This window comes from Carettochelys insculpta, chromosome 13 (genome assembly GCF_033958435.1).
Source record: "Carettochelys insculpta isolate YL-2023 chromosome 13, ASM3395843v1, whole genome shotgun sequence".
Taxonomy (NCBI): domain Eukaryota; kingdom Metazoa; phylum Chordata; order Testudines; family Carettochelyidae; genus Carettochelys; species Carettochelys insculpta.
In genome coordinates, this window is record NC_134149.1 from 22,713,689 (window position 1) to 22,734,298 (window position 20,610).

Genomic DNA, 20,610 nt, shown 5'->3' on the forward strand with positions numbered 1-20,610 from the left:
CAGTGCAGAGGGGAGAAGTCTCACAGTAACAGCCTGCTCCTCATTGTGCTGGTCCTATTAAGGAACAAAATGAGGGATAACTATTTGTGCAGGCTCTTCCCCATAGGCAGAGGCAAGCGTCTGGGTGGGTGCATATATATGATAAATGCACACACATAGACTCACTGGTATATAGTTAACAGGTATTTCTCTCTCTTTTTCACACACCCGCACACACATGCACACACAAAACTGCGGTAATGAATTTGCATTTCAATGCACAATTCTAGATCAGATTGGTGTAAACACTCCTATTGCCATTAAAAAGAATCTGATACTTCCCAGAAATCTTATAACATATTCCATTCAGATCCAGAAATCCTTGTAAGAGTGTGGACTTTTTAAACAGAATCTTTATGGGAGCTTACAAAAATCAAAGCACTCACATCATTCCCCAGGCCCAGGAATGCATATTAAAAACAGCCACCACATCTTAATCACACTTTTGCAAGCTTCAAATGAAAATGACTGCACTAGGGAAAGAGAACAGCACAAACTTATCTGTAGCTTATTAAATCCTGGAGAAGGAATTTTAGATAGCAAGCATTACCTAAATATACATTTTGTGTGAGAATAGAAATTACAGTACACAACACATTGTATAAATCTTGCCAGACAAACAGAATTAACTAAAACAGAGGGGAACAGCACGATTAAAATTAACACAGGAAATCTGGCCAATATAAATTCTTTGCAAAACTCTGTCCTGAATATACAAGCAAATCTTCATTCTGTTTTCCCAGTGGGGTCATTTTTAGATGTCAAAAACTTTTTCTGCAGCTATTCCCAGCAAAATAACTCCACATCTTAGCAGGATAAAAGATTAAGCTCTATGCTGCAGTTTAAAATGTGTATTTATATCATTCTGAGCAGGAGGCTGTTTTGTGCCTTTTTTAATTACTAGAGACATCTCCCAGGAAATGAGTGTCTATGTTCCTTAAAAAAAATAATTTATTTCTTCTACCGATTTCACTCCTGAAGTCTTCTGTTTGTGACATTGCAATCACTTTTGTAGCAACCAGTTACAATGTCACAGGTGATTACAGATTCAGAAATTTGCCACTTAATGAATATGATTCTCCAGGTTTACTACAAGGAATTTAAAAAGTACTTTGACACTCCCTGAATAAGTATCACACTATAAGCTTAATGGCAATTATTCTCATCATTGTGCAGAGGACATCTTTTTATAAAGGCCAACTTGTAGGGCTGCCACAAGCCTATGAAAACAAGGTTGAGGGATACAGGCTGTACCTCCAAGCAGAAGATAAAATATTTTCCTTTCATGCAGTGCATGTCACTAGAAGAGATTAACAAACTATGTACAACAAATCATTTCAACCACTGCAAAAATGCAGCTCTCTCTGGGGAAGATCGTGGCAGCTGCTCAACAGTGCACAGCAACAATACATGACAGCTTTGCACAAGAAGTGAGGACTACAAGAGCACAATGAAATTTGAAGGGGAAACTGACGAAGGCAAAATACAAACTAACATTTGCTCAGCACATACTTATTCTCATGAAAGTGCAATGAGACAGCTAACGACTCGAAATTATCTGGAGCTTAAATTTCTATATGGGATGCCAGAAAAATAGAAAACATGAGCAGCAGAGCATCGCCCAAAGTAGCTGGGACACGGATTCAGTACTACTCAGAAAGAAGAGTTCAACCTACGAACACAGAGCAGCAGTGCTACAAAAGCAGTTGCCCCTTTAGCCAATCTGATCAGAAAGTAGAGGAAATGGGCTGGAAATATATTCCCATATTTTAGTTAGCCAGGGGCTTCAACTCGGAACAGAAACTAGACAATTACAGGCAGCAGTTGAGTAATAGTGACTTGTATGTCTCAGTTCAGGCTAAGGGTGGAAAAGCCTCCTAGCCACTATTAACCATTGTCCAAAACTGGCATGGACCCAGGCTTATTTTTAAAGGCATTAGGGTTCTGAAGGAGGAGTGGAAATTCCAAAATACCTAAGAGAGAGATATTCCTTAACAATTGAAAATAGACCATCCTAGAAATCTCAACAGCAAGCCTGTTCTCATGAAATTCTAGAAATCAACATGCAAATAAAATTAATAAAAGCTCCAAAGAGGCATTCACTCTTTTACATGGTTACCTGAAGTGCTCCTCTGACACTCAGGTGGCAGTTTGGACTCTTGGGTAAGGCACTTGATTGGGAGTCAGGAGGCCTTGATTCCATTCCTATCTCTGCCATTCTCTCACCATGTACTTGTCAAGTGGCCTCTCTGTGTCTCAGTTTGACCATCTTTCTAATGGGGATAAAGAGAGCTAAAGGACCTTAGGCAGCATTTTAGGATACAGTGTGGATAAACCATACCAAATACTGCCATCATAAAACCACAACTCTTTCTTTAATTGCCTTCTTGCAAACACAGCTCCTTCATTTCCTCGGGCTCTCTTTAATTTTGGTTATTCTCTATTACGACGACGCCTGATCCTAAAGACGCATTTACCAAGGGAATTTCTCTGGAAGGTGTTCTGCCACAAGTTTAGCCTTCTCAGTGGATGGTCCATCAATGTGGTGCCCCGACATGGAAGGCAATATTCTGAAAGTGCTTCTCTGGGTGGAAAAGCAGGCTGCATGATGCTTTGAAGGAATGATCACAAAAAGGGATACAGAGTGCTCAGCAGTCTCTGGGTTCTCTAGAATTAGCTCATGGTCACGTGAAATTCAACCATAGTGAATTTAAAAAGAAAAAAATCCTGCCTGGTTTCTTCAACAGCTCTCCTCCAGGAGCACCTATTTTTAGTTAGAAGCATAAATCACTAAAGCTCACAGTACAAAGCAGGATTCCCTTAAAACAAAATGCTATATCCTACTGCATATGCTATGGGCAGACTCCCATTAGGCTCCTGAAACCCCATACAGCTGAACTGTTTGAATAGAACAATAATACTTTACATTCAAATGACTTATTAGGATATGAGAAAACATTTACAGATCATTCTTCATTTTACCTCACTGATGTAGTATTATCACAGTTTCACAGCCTGGGAAACCAAGGCTCAAAGAGGGGAGGTGATTTGGTCAAGGCCACTTAGAAAGTCAGTGGCAGAGTTGGGAATGGCTACCTGGAGAGCCGTCTGCCAGTTACCAGTTATAACCTTGAGACAAACACATCCTCTCCATAGCAGCACAGTTATTATTATTATTGTTATTATGAATAATAATAATAATAATAATAATAATAATTGTTGGTGGTGGTGGTGGTGGTGTTGGTGTTATTATTATGATTCTTATTATTATTTTTCCCTTACTCTTCCTAACTTTGGACAGTTGAGAATATCTCATAGAAAAGAGAGCAAATGACACAATTTGTAAAGTAGCCTGTATAACATCCCATTAGATGAGATTTCCAGAGAACAAAATTACTGTGCCTGGTTCAGAAAGACATATATTGTGAATAGAAAATACAGACAACCCCTTCTCCTCTGCCCAGATGCACTACTAGCAATATATGGCATGTACAAATACAGTACAGGCATAGGTACATAGATACATACATGCAAGCAGGCAAGCACTGCACACAGACAATTAAAAACTGTATCTCCAATCACAATCAGCATTCATTAAATAAAAATAAAAGAACAACAATAGAATGAGATGAACAGTAAAGAAGAGGTGAGTTCTTTTATTTTAACAAATTAAAAAAAAAACTTACATTGATTTTTGGCAATTTTCCTTCTGACATTATACACAGCAGTTGGGCTGTGTACTGAATACCTGATCCAAAAAGAAATATAACCACATTATGCAAACAGATGGGGGCAGGAGTCAGGTGAACACGCAGCTCTTAACAACATTCATCTATGGGATGAGAAAGCTCCTCTGCGATCCCACAGGAGGACTGGAATCTACTCAGATCTTCATTCACTATAAAGCATAAGCAAATGCTGTACTGCTGCCATCGCAGGGTAAAATCCAAATGGCAGGACAGAAAAGAACATTCACGTCAGAGACCTCTGAGCTGTCAGCTGTCCCATCCCCTTCTACTAGTCATGTGAGATTTGAAATGGATGAGGGGGAACAGTTTAACAGGGGGTCAGGAGCCTTTTTTTTTTTTAAATCTCTTTGGTTAGCCTTAAAGAATCGGAATTAAAATCACATTGGAGACTGGAGAGAATAATAGGTCTTTTACTGATAACGGAGTCCTACACTTTTCCTGAAACATCAGGAGGGACAAATATCCACCAATGTTTTTCCTTATCTAGAAAGGAGCCTGGATCTTTAAGAAGGTGGATTGCAGCTTAGGGGAATGGACTTCTTAGGTACTGTGTGCTACAGGGGTTGCTATGAGACAGGAAGAGGCATTTTCTTGAAATAACATTGAATCCTGCTTAAGCAGACAAACAGTGAGTGAGGTCTCCAGTCACCCACCTCTAACATATACATGTAGCAGTCAATGGAAAACTTTTATAGGTTAATAAGGGGTAATACTCATGGCCCGCATATTACAGAAGGGATGCTGTCTCTCTTTACTTTTACATAAAAGGTAGCTTCCCCCTTTCCCCTATTTCTGGCTTGAGCATCCCCAGTACCCACCAAAGTGAAGAACACCCTATTCATATCCAGGGAATGATAGACTGAAAGGGCCAAACTTCCAAGAACACCCTCTACGACCCTTACTCTGCAAACACTTGCAAAAGTGTGTAACCTGAATAGACCCACTGACTTCAGGTATGTAAGTTACTCATATGCATATGTTTTTGTATGATCAGACTCTACAATTGCAAATGAAATTATGTGAAAGTGGGGATAATAAAATATGGATGTCATCACCCTGAAACCCACCACTTCACTATTATAAGCTGTCATGGCTTGGACCACTAATAGGGAATATTGTGAAAATTATTTTGTTTTAATAAGGACAACTAGCTAATCACTCCTGCAAATCAGGCAGTTAGATGGCTGAATGATATATTTTTAAATGAAAAATTGCAGTTGCAACATCAGCAAGAAGGGACTGCAGAGCCTGAGTTGAGGCTCATTTGAAAGGTTAGCCTTTAATGAACAGCTTGGGGAAAAATAAGACCCATTCCTAATGCCCTTCTCCTCCCTTCCCATCCAGAAATCTAGGAAAAAGCATTACCTACACAATAAGAACAACATTTTTTTAAATACTACAAAAACTTTTCTATTCCCAAACTTTCATTGTCACTTTGTGGCGTTTAAATCTGCTTTCTTTGATTCCATTAGCCTTCAGGGAAATGAAATACAAGAAGATTTAAGTAGAAATTATTTGCTGATTTTCAGTTTTCAGATTTTTTTTGCTATAATAATATTAAAAAAATACCAATACCAGGCGATCACTCTACAATTAGAGTTAAATATAGCATTTTGCACCCCCTTATTCCACACATTGCACCTCCATTTCAATCCCTTAGCAACACAAAATATAAAACTGCTCTACTGATGGAATCAAAATTGCAGCATGCAAGCTAACACACTCAAACACAGACCCTTCACGTACTAGCATGCTCACACATACTCTAACATCCGTTGTCATGTGCACACACATTTCCAGAATGCAAAATGCCAGCAAGAATCTCTGCATTAAGGAATGTGACTGTTCTAGACAGAAGAACACATTAGTTACCAAGCTTTCCCTGTAGAAATATTATTTAAATGTTCATGTCAAAATCTAACCTTTGAAAAAATTCAGCTAGCTAAGATCTGATTTATCTTTCTTTTTCTTTCCCCAATTTTTGTCTTTTATGCTTCCTCCACTACTCTTATAAATAATAAGGCCATTCAAAATTATTTAATCAAATCAATTTTTGGCTTGCTTGTTAGCTTTCTGAGGGGGAAATCCCAGGCAAATAATTCCCATTTCATGGTCATCTATGTTCATTCACTCTGTTTCCAACAGGTTTCCAGCCCGTGCGTATATTAACAGCAGATGGCTACGAAAACAAGGCAAATTCTGCTTGTTAAGCAATCCAAACCATCACCATGATGATTTTTAAAAGAAGACCCATTCAGTCTTCTGTAAAGTGAAAAAATCACCTTTTCCATGGGTAGTGACAAGTGACTAAAAGGGGGACAGCCAGCAGGCACTGGCATTGCTGCTATGGGTTTGTATCACAATTTATGGAGTTATTATACATAGATAGATAAATAACATACGTATTAAAGCTGGCAATGTTGATTCAACGTTTTTTGCTGGTTTATGTGGCTGAATGCTACATTTGACCCAATTGAATTTTTCTCCTTCACCCTCCCTGCAGCTAAAGACAAGCTTGAAAGTGCCAGCTGGGCAGTGTTTGTTTTAATTTCAAATGCTGACAGTTAACTATATAGTTAGCTTCACATAAAACTGTTCACTTAATTTGTAACTGACATGCTCATGTGCACATGTATATGTGTATGTACGTCTATATCCTGTCTCTGGTTTTGGGGATAATGTATTATCCCAGCTAATGGAGTTACAGAGGCAAAATAATCTAGATGGAGCTAATTCAGACTGTCTGTGTTATCACAGAAACGCACTCACAATTAATATTATCATGAAAGGCAAACATTTCCAAAACATGCTCTGATTCATTTTAATTTTTACTTATTTTAGCAAGCTTACATCTTCTCCTCTAGCAGAACGAAAAAAGTGGACAAGATTTCAGACAGAAACACCGCTTCTGTGTATGATATTTGCATGAAAAAAGATATTTCGTTTCCAAGCACATTTTATATTCCTGCTAAACTTTGTGCACTGAAACACACCTCCAAAGCCACCCTGTTATGTAGCTTGTAAAACAATTTAATTTTGCTCTGGACATCTCTGAACAGAAGGACCTCAAACTAGTGGACACCTTCTCATTGAGCCTATAATGTGTAACTTAGCACTTCATTTTCAAGAAAATCAATGTAAATGAAGTCGCCCGAAACTGTCTATTTTGGAAACCTGCTATCCCTGAGAAGTGCAAAGATCTTTTATTTGTACATTTTTATAAGGGAGCCTAAATCATATTTTTAGAAAAAAAAATACAAAACAAGACCAAGCCCCATGCATCTGTTGCTTTAACAAATGAAAACAAAGCATAGATTACTTTTTATCTCTGATCTCTTCCCACTGTGCAAAGCTATAAAACACACACAAACAGGAAAAAAGCCAAGCTGTTTATGTTCCATTCTCTGTTATATGTCTAATCTATACTAAATTGATGGGAATATAGGATTTGGAGGCATCTGGGCTGAACATTGAGTATTCGAGTCACACTGTCAAGGCAACAAAAATAAATAAATAAATCAAATTTCTTTCCCCTTTTTTGTGGCTGAATGATACATTAGCAAAAATTTCATAACATTAATCCCTCAGCTAGGATTTTTCTCCATCTTTGGAAAATGTGCAGTGCTAGATTCAATTACATACACACCAATCTCTCACTTGGCATCTACATAGTTACTCTCAGAGACCCCAGACATCAATTGCTCACAAGCAATTTTGAGCAAAAGATCCCTACTCTGTTCTTCACAGGAATTGGTATTTTTAAAGGAATCAAATTAACACACCCAGTGCTTATTTTTAACCATTTTTGTACTCTGCTTCTGTCTAGGTATGTATAGCTGTATTTATCTATCTGTAACCAAGAGATATATGAATGGATTATTATTACTTATCACATTTAAAACCCAGGCAATAAGCAGCTACACTTACAGGCATACTTAAAAGACAAGACATGACAAAAGATTTACGGAGAGATAATATACCAACGTCATACATATCACAGCGAGGCCATGTTGAAGCTCAGTGCGTTTTCCCCCCTCAGTAAGAAATCTCTCTCTCTTTCTCTCTCTCTCTCTCTCTCCTTTCTCTCTCTCTCTCTCTCGCTCGCTCTTGCTCTCTTGTTGAATTGCTAGTGTCAGTAGCCCCCAACAGCTCAGGAGAAAAAATCCATTTAACGAGTGCCCAGGAAGAACATGAGTATGACATTCACAAGCAATAGCACTACGATCACTGCAAAAACGACCACCGTTTGAACATCCAAGGTCATGGTGCAATGCAGAACACTGTAGTGTTCAAGATGTGGGGCTGGTAGATTTGGAGATGTCAATCTCTGCTCTGTAAGACTGTCCATACATCCACCATGCTAGAATAAAGGAGAAACTGTTCCTGGGTTGGCTGGTTGGCTGGTGTTTGGTTTTGGTCTGCGTTTTTGGTTTATCCCCCTAACTGCTGCCTCTAGCTCATTCTGGAGCCTGCTAAGTGAAGCATCATCAGAGTCAGTGATCACTTCAGACGCAAAATCCTTCCTTTAAAAAAAAATGCGAAGGCTGGCTGCAAGGTTCTCTCTCTTTCTCTTCCCCCCTCTCTTGTGCTCTTTCTTGCTGGCTGGCTTGCTTTTTAATTCGTCAAGCCAGTGCAGATAAGAAGCCTGTGTGAGTGTGACAGCTCTGCAAGCTGCTACTGCTGCATCTCTCAATGCGAGGCGGACCCTTTCGCATACTAATCAGCTCCAGTGACCAGGCAGTGAAGGGAACTTGGCTGTCAGTCAAATGCAAAGGAAAAGCTGGAACCATAAATGACTCTGCCATTTAGTAGGGATGGTTCTTTCTGCTTTTAAAGCAGTTCAGAAAATGCACCAGTTTATTGAAAACAGTGCGTGGTCTAGTGGTTAAAGCACAGGCCTGCGCATCAGGAGACCTGCCTCCTAGTCCACATTCTGCCACAGGCTTCTTGTGTAAAGTTGATCAAGGCACGATGTGGGTTTGATCTTTGGATGAAACGCGTTATTTCTCTGAGGCTGGCTTCAGGGAGGGACAGGAGCGCAAGAGTGTCACACCACCACTTAATTTACAGCCAGAAGGAAATGGGTTCTACTAGTCAGACTTCCTGTATATCACAGACCACCAGCACCAGCCAGGTAGCTGTGCATGAAACCCAATAACTGAAATTAGACTAAAGCATTACAGCCCACAGGAGGCCAGTCTATTATGTGCCACAGCCAGAAACACAGAGGGCATATTAGGCCTTCTGTAATACGGAGCAAGCCACACTCACTCATTTGGAACCTCAATTCTGCACAACACTGTGTGTGCCATTGAACTGTAAATGCCTTCTTGCACGAGCTCTTTGTCCTGGCTATTGCACAGGCTGTATTTCTAACAGGCTTCTCTACACAAAGAACTAAATTAGACTTGCTCATGGACACAGATGTAGAGAAGAATGGTGTAAAGGGAAAGGAGGTTGTAGTAAATTTATTTCTGTTACTGTCTTCCAGAAAGTTGCTACGCATACTGAAAAAACAAAACCCCACAAAACAACTCTCGCTGTCCTGCACCTCCTACCCTTCCAGTCCATAATGGGAAAATGGACACAACTCTGCTTCCCAGTTAGCGTCCCTCTCTTCAGTGAGTGGATTCTGAAAAGCAAATGACTGATGGCAGTGAGGGGAAGATGAATGCAGAAACACTGCCAATACACATACGTTATATGCTGAAATGTGAAAATCGGAGCTGATCTTCCACGCATTCCAGGAAAACAACTCCTGAGAATTTACTTAGGAAGTTCCTGCACGGAGACCAGGATGACGTGCAATAAATGAACACAGTTTTCTATGGAAATTAAAAGCTGCCAAGATTTCAGAAAGATGCTAAGAGCTTTAACACCAATGGATGTGGCCCAAGTTTCTGTGACCCTTCTTTTCTCATCATATGACCCTAGTCATTAAAGATCTCAGTTGGCATGTTACTTCTGTAGCCCGGGGATATTACAACACCACCACTGGCAGATGGCTCAAAAAGGTACAAATAGGCAGGAGCAATTGAAGTGTATCATTCCTTGTGCTGAAGACCAGAACCTAAATCGGAACCCCCATAACCCACCTGAGGTAGGGAGCGGGGGGCAGAGACAGAGACAGAGACAGAGAGAGTGCGCACATATATGTATGCTTACAGGCACTTTCATAGCCACATTTTACAACAAGGGTTCATAGATAACGTGGTTAACTATCAGAAAGCAAGAGCCAGTTCTGAAAGCATGACACCAACCACACCAAAAAGCTCTGGTCCAAGAAGCTGCCACTATGAATTGTAACTTTTTTTTTAATGTATTGAACAGGAACACACTGAAAACCAGAGGGGCCATTCAAAAGATCCCAACCATGAACTTATTAATTTTGAGATTTAGGTAATTGAAGAAGTAGTACCAATGCCCCAAGACTAATAGCACACATCTTCATTTGTAAGAAACTGATTTAAAGCATGTGATCATGTCTCTCACTCAGGTCAGGTCTACGCTACCCTCTCATTATATTCTCATCAAAAAACTAGGCAAATACAATTTAGATGAGGCTACTATAAGGTGGGTGCATAACTGGCTGGATAACAGTACCCAGAGAGTAGTTCTTAATGGTTCTCAATCCTTCTGGAAACGTATAACAAGTGGGGTTCCACAGGGGTCTGTGTTAGGAGCGGTTCTGTTCACTGTCTTCATCAATGATTTAAATATTGGCATACAAAGTACGCTTATTGAGTTTGCAGATGATACCAAGTTGGGAGGGGTTGCAACTGCTTTGGACGATAGGTCAGAATTCAAAATGATCTGGATAAATTGGAGAAATGGTCTGAGGTAAACGGGATGAAGTTTAATAAGGACAAATGCAAAGTGCTCCACTTGGGAAGGAACAATCAGTTTCACACATACAGAATGGGGAGAGACTGTCTAGGAACGACTACAGCAGAAAGGGATCTAGGGATTATAGTGGACCACAAGCTAAATATGAGTCAACAGTGTGATGCTGTTGCAAAAAAAGCAAACATGATTCTGGGATGCATTAAAAGGTGTGTTGTGAACAAGACACGAGAAGTCATTCTTCTGCTCTACTCTGCGCTGGTTAGGCCTCAGCTGGAGTATTGTGTCCAGTTCTGGGCACCGCAGTTCAAAAAAGATGTGGAGAAACTAGAGAGGGTCCAGAAAAGAGCTACAAGAATGATTAAAGGTCTAGAGAATGTGACCTAAGAAAAAAGGTTGAAAGAATTGGGCTTGTTTAGTTTGGAAAAGAGAAGATTGAGGGGAGACATGATAGTGGTTTTCAGGTATCTAAAAGGGAGTCATAAGGAGGAAGGAGAAAACTTGTTCTTCTAGGCCTCTGAGGATAGAACAAGAGGCAACGGGCTCAAACTGCAGCAAGGGAGGTTTAGGTTTGACATTAGGAAAATGTTCCTAACTATCAGGGCGGTCAAACAGTGGAATAAAGTGCCAAGGGAGGTTGTGGAATCTCCATTGCTGAAGATATTTAAGAACAGGTTAGACATGTTTATCAGGGATGGTTTAGATAATACTTGGTCCTGCCATTGGGGCAGGGGGCTGGACTCGATGGCCTCTAGAGGTCCCTTCCAGTCCTAGTGTTCTATGATTCTACGATTCTACCCCAGAAGATTGACCCATTCAGAGTTGATCTTCTGAGGTTTGATTTTGTGCATCTACTAGAGACACACAAAATCAACCTCTCCAGGGTCACAGTTGACCCTTGTATTCCATTCAAGGAGTAAGGGAGGTCAGTGGGAGAAACTCTTCCCCTATATAAATTGTGCAAGTCTCTCTCTGTCTCACTTTCCCCATCTATAAAATACAGAAAATAGTGTCTCACAAAGACTGTGAGGAGCTCATATACTATGAGCTGAGACCATATAAGAGCCTGGAAAAAGAAGATAAAGCATGACTATGTTTTTATTTGAGTCACATTTTATTTACCAGGAATTCCCAATTCACACCATATTCTTTTTGCATAAAACAGCTAAGGCACTATGTGCAACCTAGAATATGGACTAACTACTTATGATAAACTATTTGTTTCACCTTGTATTTAGCTGTGACACTCTGTGTACCTTCCCCAAGCCTAGGAAGAGCTCTGTATAAAACTCAAAAGCTTGTCTCTCCCGCCAATAAAAGGTGCTCTGGTAAAAGATATTACCTTACCTTACTACTACAATAGACCCCAGACTTATGCAGAGGCAACCCCTGAGTAACTCAAATTTCCTGCAAGTCAGGGGAGATGGGATCCAAGTGGCAGCCTGGTTCCCAGCTCCCCTGGGCTTACAGGAGCCAGGAAACTGACCAGCCCATGAGGGCTGGTCAGTTTCTGGCTCCCAGAGTGGTGGGAGAAGCCAGGCAGGCAGACAGCCAATGCCACTGGGGGAAGTCAGGGAGATGCTACACCTGGCTCCCAGTGTGGCGGGGAGCAGGGAACTAGGCTGCCGCTTGGTTCCCAGCTCCCCCTGCCCCCACACTTGTGGGACCCGGGTAACTGACTAGCCTGGTTCCTGTCTCCCCGCTGCTAAGGGGAGCTGGGAAACTGACCAGCCATGTGCTGGTCAGTTTCCCAGGTCCTGCAAGCAGTTGGGGAGAGCTGGGAACCAAGTGGCAGCCTGGTTCCCATCTCCCTGCTGCTGGTGAAAGCCAGGAAACTGAGCAGCCCTGGTGGGGTGGTCAGTTTCCCAGCTCCCAGCGTGGTGGGGAGCGGAAAACCAGGCTGGCACTTGGGAGCCAGGTGCTGCTGGAAGCCAAGCACCACTTTTCCCTGGCTTCCCTTGGGTGGTGGCTGTCTGCCCACCTGGCTTTCTCCAGCTGGGAGAAACCACACCACAGCAGCTTTCCACCTGCTGGGATCCCCCAGCTGGAGGAGCCTGGTGAGCTGACAGCCTAGTGGGCAGAGAAGCACTGCAGTGGGGCCTCTCCCCTGCTTCCCCCAGCTGCAGAAGCCAGGGGCTGGAGTGCTTTCAATTGGCAGAAAGCTTACCTTAATGCGGGTTAAGCACAAATCAAAATCACGCGTAATGGGGGATTACTGTACCTTACTACTAAAGATAATTAAGTCCAAAGCAGATGGTGAAGAGCTTCAAAAAGGATCTCACAAAACTAGGTAACTGAGCAACAATATGGCAGATGAATTTCAAGGTTGATAAATGCATACTGGAAATTAACAAGAAGTCCTCTGGCACCTTATAGACTAACAGATATTTTGGAGCATATGCTCTCTGATACTGGAAAATAAAATCCCAACTAGACATAAAATAACGGGGTCTAAATCAGCTGTTACCACTGGAGAGAGAAGAGTCATTGCGGGCAGCTCTCAGAGAGCATCCCCTCAATATGCAGCAGCAGTCAGGAAAGCAAACAGAATGTTGGGAATAATGAAGTAAGGGATCGAGAATAAGACAGAAAATACTGGATTGCCTCTATATAAACCTATGGTACACCCACATCTTGAATAGTGCTTGCAGATGTGGTTGTCACATCTCAAAAGAAGATATATTGGCATTGGAAAAGTTTCAGAAAAGGGCAACAAAATGATTAAGGTCATGGAATGGCTTTAAGTGAGCACAAGTTAATAAGACTGGGACTTTTCAGCTTGGAAAAGGGAGGTCTAAGGTGGGATATTATCGAGGTCTGTAAAGTCATGGCTGGTGTGGATAAAGTGAATACAGAAGAGTTATTTACTCCTTCCCTCAACACAATATCTAGGCGTCACCAACTGAAATGAATAGGCAGAAGGTTTAAAACAAACAAAAGGGTGTACTTCTTCACACAATGTACAGTCAGTCTGCGGAACTCCTTGCCAGAGGATGTTGTGAAGGCCAAGACAATAACAGGGTTCACACAAGAACTAGACAAATTCATGGAAGATAGGTCCACCAGTGGCTAATAGCTAGGATGGAGAGGTGTGCTGTCCCCAGCCTATGCATGTGAGAAGCTGGGAATACAACAGTGGATGAAGCAATTGATGTTTACCTGTTCTATTCTTTAACTCTGCGGCACCTGGGACTGACCACTGTCAGGTGACAGGATACTGGCTAGCTGGACCTTTGGTCTGACCCAATATGGCCATTCTTTCCATCTTACATACCCACCTTATGTCTCTACTGTGTCAACAATTAAAAACAAAATCACTAACTTCCCCCTGCTGAAGCGTGGCTTATTAAAGGGCACATGTGTAATGCATAAAAAATAAGGATGGTGACACTTCCCAATCTGATTCCATTTTTAAATCTTGATCATGTCACTCGCAACACACGTGTTGTGTTTTTCAGATGCAACAGGCGATGTTAAAATGACAGCTGTGAGAAACACTGTTAAAAGTCAAATACTAAGAGCTTTCAGTCTAGCCACTTATAGTTTTGCCAGTACTAAGTCTGCAAACCTAGAGCCAAGTGCTTTTAAATCTAAATCACTGATGAAGATATTGAACAGAACTGCACCCTGGACCAGTCCCTGAGGGACCCTCCTCCATATGCCCTTCCAGCATATCGACTGTGAACCACTGATAACTACACTCTGGGATCAGTTTTCATCTAGTTATGCACCCAGCTTACAGTAGCTCCGTTTAAATTCAGGGGAGGGCAAATATGGCCCAGGGGCTCGATCTTACTCACCAAGCTGCTGAATCCAGCCTGCGGACACAGGGGGTCCTAAGGCTCCTTGCCTGCCTGCCCCCCCAAACACAGAAAAGCAACAGCACGTTCCTCCTTGTCATTCAGTAGCTGAGTCTGGAGGGAGGGAAGTGGGAAGATGATTCAAGCTCCCACCCACAGCACAATCCCATTGGCTGGTTTGTGGCCAATGGGAGCTTCCTGTGCATTCTATCTCTGCTGAAGGCTCAGTGCCCAACCTGATGCCTACATTCACTCAGTGTTTGGAAATAGTCCCCTCACCATTCTCTGTAGGAGAATCATAGAATCACAGGGCTGGAAGGGACCTCAAGAGGTCATCAAGTCCAGGTCCCTGCTCCAAGCAGGATCAACCCAACAAAACCATCCCAGCCATGACTATGTCAAGCCAGGTCTTAAAAACCTCTTGAGATGGAGATTTCACCATCTGTATAGGCAACGCATTCCAGTGCTTCACCACCCTCCTCGTGAAGTAGCTTTTCCTAATATCCAGCCTACTCCTCTCCTTCTGTAACTTCAGACCATTGCTTCTTTTACTGCTGTCTATCACCACTGAGAACAGTTTATCTCCATACACTTTAGAGCTCCCCTTCAGGAAGTTGAAGGCTGCTATTAAAATCACCCCTCAGTCTTCTCTTCTGCAAACTAAATAAGCCCAAATCCCTTAGCCTCTCCTCATAGGTCTTGTGCTCCAGGCCCAAAATCATTTTCATTGCCCTTTGCTGAGCCTGCTCCAGCACATCCACATCCTTTCTATCTTGGGGAGCCCAGAACTGGACACAATACTGAGATGTGGCCTCACCAGTGCCAAATAGAGGGGAAAAACAACTTCTCTAGATCTGCTTGAAATGCTCCTTCTAATGCACCCCGATATCCTATTGGCCTTCTTGGCTCCAAGGGCACACTGTGTACTCATATCCAGACTTTCATCCACTATAACCCCTAGGTCCCTTTCCACTGTACTGCTGCTTATCCAGTCAGTCCCCAGACTATAACAATGCTTGGGATTCTTCCATCCCAAGTGCAGGACTCTACACTTCTCCTTGTTGAACCGCATCAGATTTCTTTTGGCCCAATCCTCCAATATATCCAGGTCACTCTGGATCCTATCTACCTCTCCCCCTAGCTTGGTGTCATCTGCAAACTTGCTGAGGGTGCAATCCAGTCCCTCATCCAGGTCATTAATAAAGATGGGGAACAACACCGGCCCCAGAAATGACCCTTGGGGCATTCCACTTGAAACTGACCACAATCTAGATATTGAGCCAATGACCACACCTGTTGGGCCCAATTGTCAAGCCAGGCTTCTATCCATCTTATAGTCCATGTATCCAATCCATACTTCCTTAATTTATGGGCAAGAATGTTATGGGAGACTGTATGAAAAGCAACAAGAAATCCTGTGGCACCTTAAATACTAATAGATATTTTGGAGCATAAGCTTTCTTGGGCAAAGCCTGCTTTGTCAGATGCATGAGACAAAGCTTATCAAAAGCTCTACTGAAGTCAAGGTATATCACTTCCAGTGACTTCCCCATGTCCACAGAGCCTGTTACCTCCTCACAGAAGCTAATCAGATTGGTCAGGCAGGACTTGCCCTTGGTGAATCCATGTTGTCTACTTTTGATCACCTCCCCTCTTCCAAGTGCTCCAAAATGGATTCCTTGAGGACCCCTTCCATTATTTTCCCAGGTACTGAGGTAAGACTGACAGGTCTATAGTTCCCTGGATTTTCCTTCTTTCCACTGCATTTGCTTTTTTCCAGCCATCCCTAATCTCTCACGAGCTCCAAGATTTTTCAAAGATAATGGCCAAAGGCTCAGCAATGACATCTGCCAATTCCCTCTGTACCCTCGGGCATTAAATCCAGACCCATGGATTTGCGTACATCTAGTTTTTCTAAGTGGCTCCTAACTCATTCCTTCCCCACCAGGGACTGCTCTCCACCTCCTCATATTGCATTGTCTAGCAACATAGTGTGGGAACTATTTTTGTCCGTGAAGACTGAGGCAAAAAGAGCATTGAGCACCTCAGCTTTTCTTACATCGTCTGCCATTAGGTTACCTCTCTCATCCAGTGACAGCCCCACACCTCCCCAAGTGGAGTGCTACAGGAGTCCCTACATCCCTGCCATAGAAGAAGATCTCTGCCATCCCTAATCTGCTGACATATTTAAGGCTTCAGGGACAGATAAGCCTTGGATGGAGGTGCCAGCTCTTTGATTAGGTGAGCCCTATGGTTGGTAGTGAGTGGTAGTAGCTAGCCCTGCCCCACAGTTTGGAGGTGAACATTCAGTTTCCTCTGACAACTGTGCAAAGATCTCCACATGAAGTCTGAGGGCTGCAAATGGTGATCGATTTCACCTTCTGAGAACAATCTTACAGATTGCATAAGCAGTGCATCTGATGATGGACTTGGGAAAGAAGGAGCCAGCTGCCCAAAAGCAGAATACAAAGCTGTTCCAAGGAAGAATCAAGGACATATTTCAGTTTTGACACAATATACTAAGAGTCTTTTAAACGTCAATGCAACACCTCTCCAGTGCTGTGAAAGAGCATTTCTAATACAGCATTTTCAGCTGGCTAAGCCCAATGAGGACCAGCAAGTCAGAGTTCAGGGCTAGCATGTTGAGCAGAATGAAGATATTATGATCCCTGATAAACATACTACCCAGTAGCACCATAAGTCTTGCGAAGGAAAGGGCAGGAGAAGAGAAAGCTTTCCATTTGGCTGCAGGTTGTTGACTATCCTTTCAGAAAGTGATGGCTTAATTAGACCCTTGGCTGCACAGAGAGTCTCCCTCTTCACAGTATGGGTTAAAATCACATCTGCTCAAGTTCATGTCTGATTCAGGCATCTCTTCTGATGGCACACAAGAAATTCACACTGTGACCCATCAAAGGCCAGGGAATTGGAAACTCCCAATAACAATACTGCAGTACAGTTTTGTAGCATCTTTCAGTTAATGAGTCCTTAACCAAGTTTGACCAAGGTATGTCTACACTATGAGATAAAGTCAAATTTATTAAAATCGATTTTATAACTCTGGGTTTTATACATTTGAATGTGAGTATCCTCACCTTCCCACAGGTTCACCACAAATTTGACTTGTTGCTCCCATGCTCAGTCGTCAAACACTGAATGTCGCAGCAGTGCACTGTGAGAACCTTTCCCACAATTCCCTCAGGCCTGAAGCATTCGGGGTATTTTCACAGGTGCAGAATGGGAAAAAAATGCCCCTCAAGTGGTTGTGAATATGTGATATCATCTTCCCACTTTGCATTGCCCTCACTCCCCTGCCATGGAAAGCAAACAGCCATCTTTCCATGATGAAGGAAGGAATGGAATCTACAAAAATCACCAAATTAACTGAAATCTCTTGCTTCTAGCAGTGAATTGACTTTTATAACTGGAGGGAGGGATAGCTCAGTGGTTTGAGTCTTGGCCTGCTAAACCCTGGATTGTGAGCTCAATCCTTGAAGGGGCTGTGTATGAATCAGGAGCAAATAGATTTACACAAAAAAAAAACTATCTAGGATGGTGACAGGTCCTGTACCAAGTGAAGGAGACTGGACTTGATGACCCCTCAAGGTTCCTTCCAGTTCTATGATACAGGTATATTGCCACAAAAAAAAACTATAACTTAATTATAAAAGATTTCATGAAAAGCAGCAAGTGTCTGCAATGGGCAGCAAGGTGTCCACAGTCTTCTCAAGTGGCCCTTGACCCACTATTCCCTGTCTTTTCAGGGAGCCAAAGCATGAAGAAAGAGGACAGAAAAGGTTAGGGAAAAGGTTTTATAACTGAAATACCAAAGACTTTGCAAAAAGCAGGTGTCTGCAATGGGCAGCCCCTGAAAATATGTTTGGTGTGGGTGGGGGGAGGTCTGTGGTCTGAGGCTGCAGAGCCAGTTGAAATGTCCCCCCAGCCCTGAAAATCTTAGCTGTTGGAGGAGGCTTCCAACCAGAGGTAGTAAATCCCCGAATGTATATATGGGCGTGGGGCTAGGGTCTGTGGCTGCAGAGCCAGTTGAAGGGGTCTCTGCAGCATCTGCAAGGCCCTGCGAGTCTTAGCCACCATGGACACTTCCTCCCAGCACCAGCAAGCCCCCCAAAATACATTTTGGGTGTGGGCATGTGGGGTCTGTGGCTGCAGAGCCAGTTGAAGAGGTCCCTCGGGCGACAGCAAGCCCCCAAACCCCCAAGCCCTCAGCTAGCAGAGGTAGGGACAGAAACAGAGCTGAACTAATAGAAAAGAAAGTAAGAAGTTTCTCAACCTCTCACACAAGCTTGACCCCAGAGCCACGGGCTTCCTGTGCTGAACTCAACTTCATGGACTTCCTGGTACCTGACTCCTGCGCACCTGGAGAGCAGCAGAGATGGAAGTGGACAGAACAGAGAACTATGTGACAGGGGGGGATATGTACAGGACACCTCTGGAGGCTAATGACTCCTATTCAAAGACATGGCGCTTCCACACTGGCCTTTATTCGAATTTTTAAATTCCAACTTGATGCTACACCCAGCCGGTTCCGACAATGATATCGATATTAGTGCTCCCTAATTCGAGCTAATGGCATTACAGTGAAGACAGTGATGTTTTAATATCGAGCTAACATTGTAACGTTGTATAAGAACGAAGGAGACAGAAGCGACTGCAACAACTACCGTGGAATCTCCCTCCTAAGCGTCACTGGTAAACTGTTCGCTCAGTCATCCTTGGCAGACTCCAGAAGATTGCTGAGAGGGTGCACCCCGAATCGCAGTGTGGATTCTGTGCAGAGAGGTCTACCGTTGACATGGTCTTCTCTCTAAGGCAGCTGCAGGAGAAGTGCAGGGAGCAGAGAAAGCCACTCTACATAGCCTTCATTGACCTGACCAAGGCCTTTGACTTGGTCAGCAGGGGTGGTCTGTTCAAACTGCTCCACAAGATAGGCTGTCCTCCACGGTTACTCAAGATGATCCAGTCGTTCCACGAAGACATGAGAGGAACCATCCAATATGACGGCACATTAACGGATGCTTTCAGAATCAGAAGCGGTGTCAAACAAGGATGCGTGCTTGCTCCGACATTGTTCGGGATCTTCTTCGCACTCCTCCTGAAGCATGCCTTTGGATCTTCAACAGAGGGCATCTTGCTGTACACAAGATCTGATAGGAAACTGTTTAACCTTGCAAGGCTGAAAGCTAAGTCTAAGGTGCGAGAAGTCCTCATCAGAGACATGCTGTTCGCAGACAATGCTGCTGTAGTGTCTCACACAGAAGACCAGCTTCAAAAACTGCTGGATCAGTTCTCCAAAGCATGCAAGGACTTTGGGCTTACAATCAGACTAAAGAAGACAAACGTACTCGGTCAGGATGTTGCTGAATCCCCATCAATCAGCACTGACAACTATACATTAGAGGTCATCCACGAGTTCGTTTACCTCGGGTCCACCATCACTGACACCATGTCGTTGGACACTGAGCTAAATAGGAGGATTGGAAAAGCAGCCACAACTCTGTCCAGACTCAGCAAGAGAGTGTGGAAGAACAACAAGCTGTACACTCACACCAAAATGCAAGTCTACAGAGCCTGCATCCTCAGCACCCTCCTTTACGGCAGCGAGACTTGGACCCTGTATGCCCATCAGGAAAAGAGGCTGAACGTCTTCCACTTGCACTGCCTCAGGTGCATCCTCGGAATATGATGGAAGGACAGAGTGACCAACACCGCCGTCCTCAAGCAAGCTGGAATCCCAACCATGCACACCCTCCTCAGGCAGCGTCGACTCCGCTGGCTTGGCCACGTCCACAGGATGAATGATGGAAGGATTCCAAAAGACATCCTGTATGGTGAGCTAGCCTCTGGCAAAAGACCTCCCAGATGCCCCCAGTTGTGCTACAAAGACGTCTGCAAGAGAGACCTCAGAGAGGTAGACATCGAGCTGGACAACTGGGAAGAACTAGCGGACGACCGCAGCAGATGGAGGCAGGGGTTACACAAGGGCCTTCAGAAGGGTGAGATGAAGATCAGACAGCTAGCAGAGGAGAAGCGAGCGCACAGAAAGCACAATAAGGACTTGCCAGACACCCACTACATCTGCAAGAGATGCAGCAAGGACTGTCACTCTTGTGTGGGTCTTCATAGTCACAAGAGATGCTGTAAATGAAGTCCTCAATTGA

The 20,610-nt window shown here is 43.2% G+C and overlaps 2 protein-coding genes across 10 annotated transcripts in view; both read right to left on the reverse strand.

Moving 5' to 3' along the window:
- ARHGEF9 (Cdc42 guanine nucleotide exchange factor 9) overlaps positions 1-20,610 on the reverse strand; it is a 383,799-nt gene that overhangs the window by 156,281 nt on the left and 206,908 nt on the right. The window lies entirely within an intron of this gene.
- Positions 7,957-8,136, reverse strand: LOC142020314 (uncharacterized). The gene has a single exon (XM_075008054.1). It carries the CDS (start codon positions 8,134-8,136, stop codon positions 7,957-7,959), a length of 180 nt encoding a protein of 59 aa, XP_074864155.1.

Coding starts and splice junctions, on each gene's coding strand:
- LOC142020314 (XM_075008054.1), bottom strand. CDS start 8,136: ATGGACAGTCTTACAGAGCAGAGATTGACATCTCCAAATCTACCAGCC.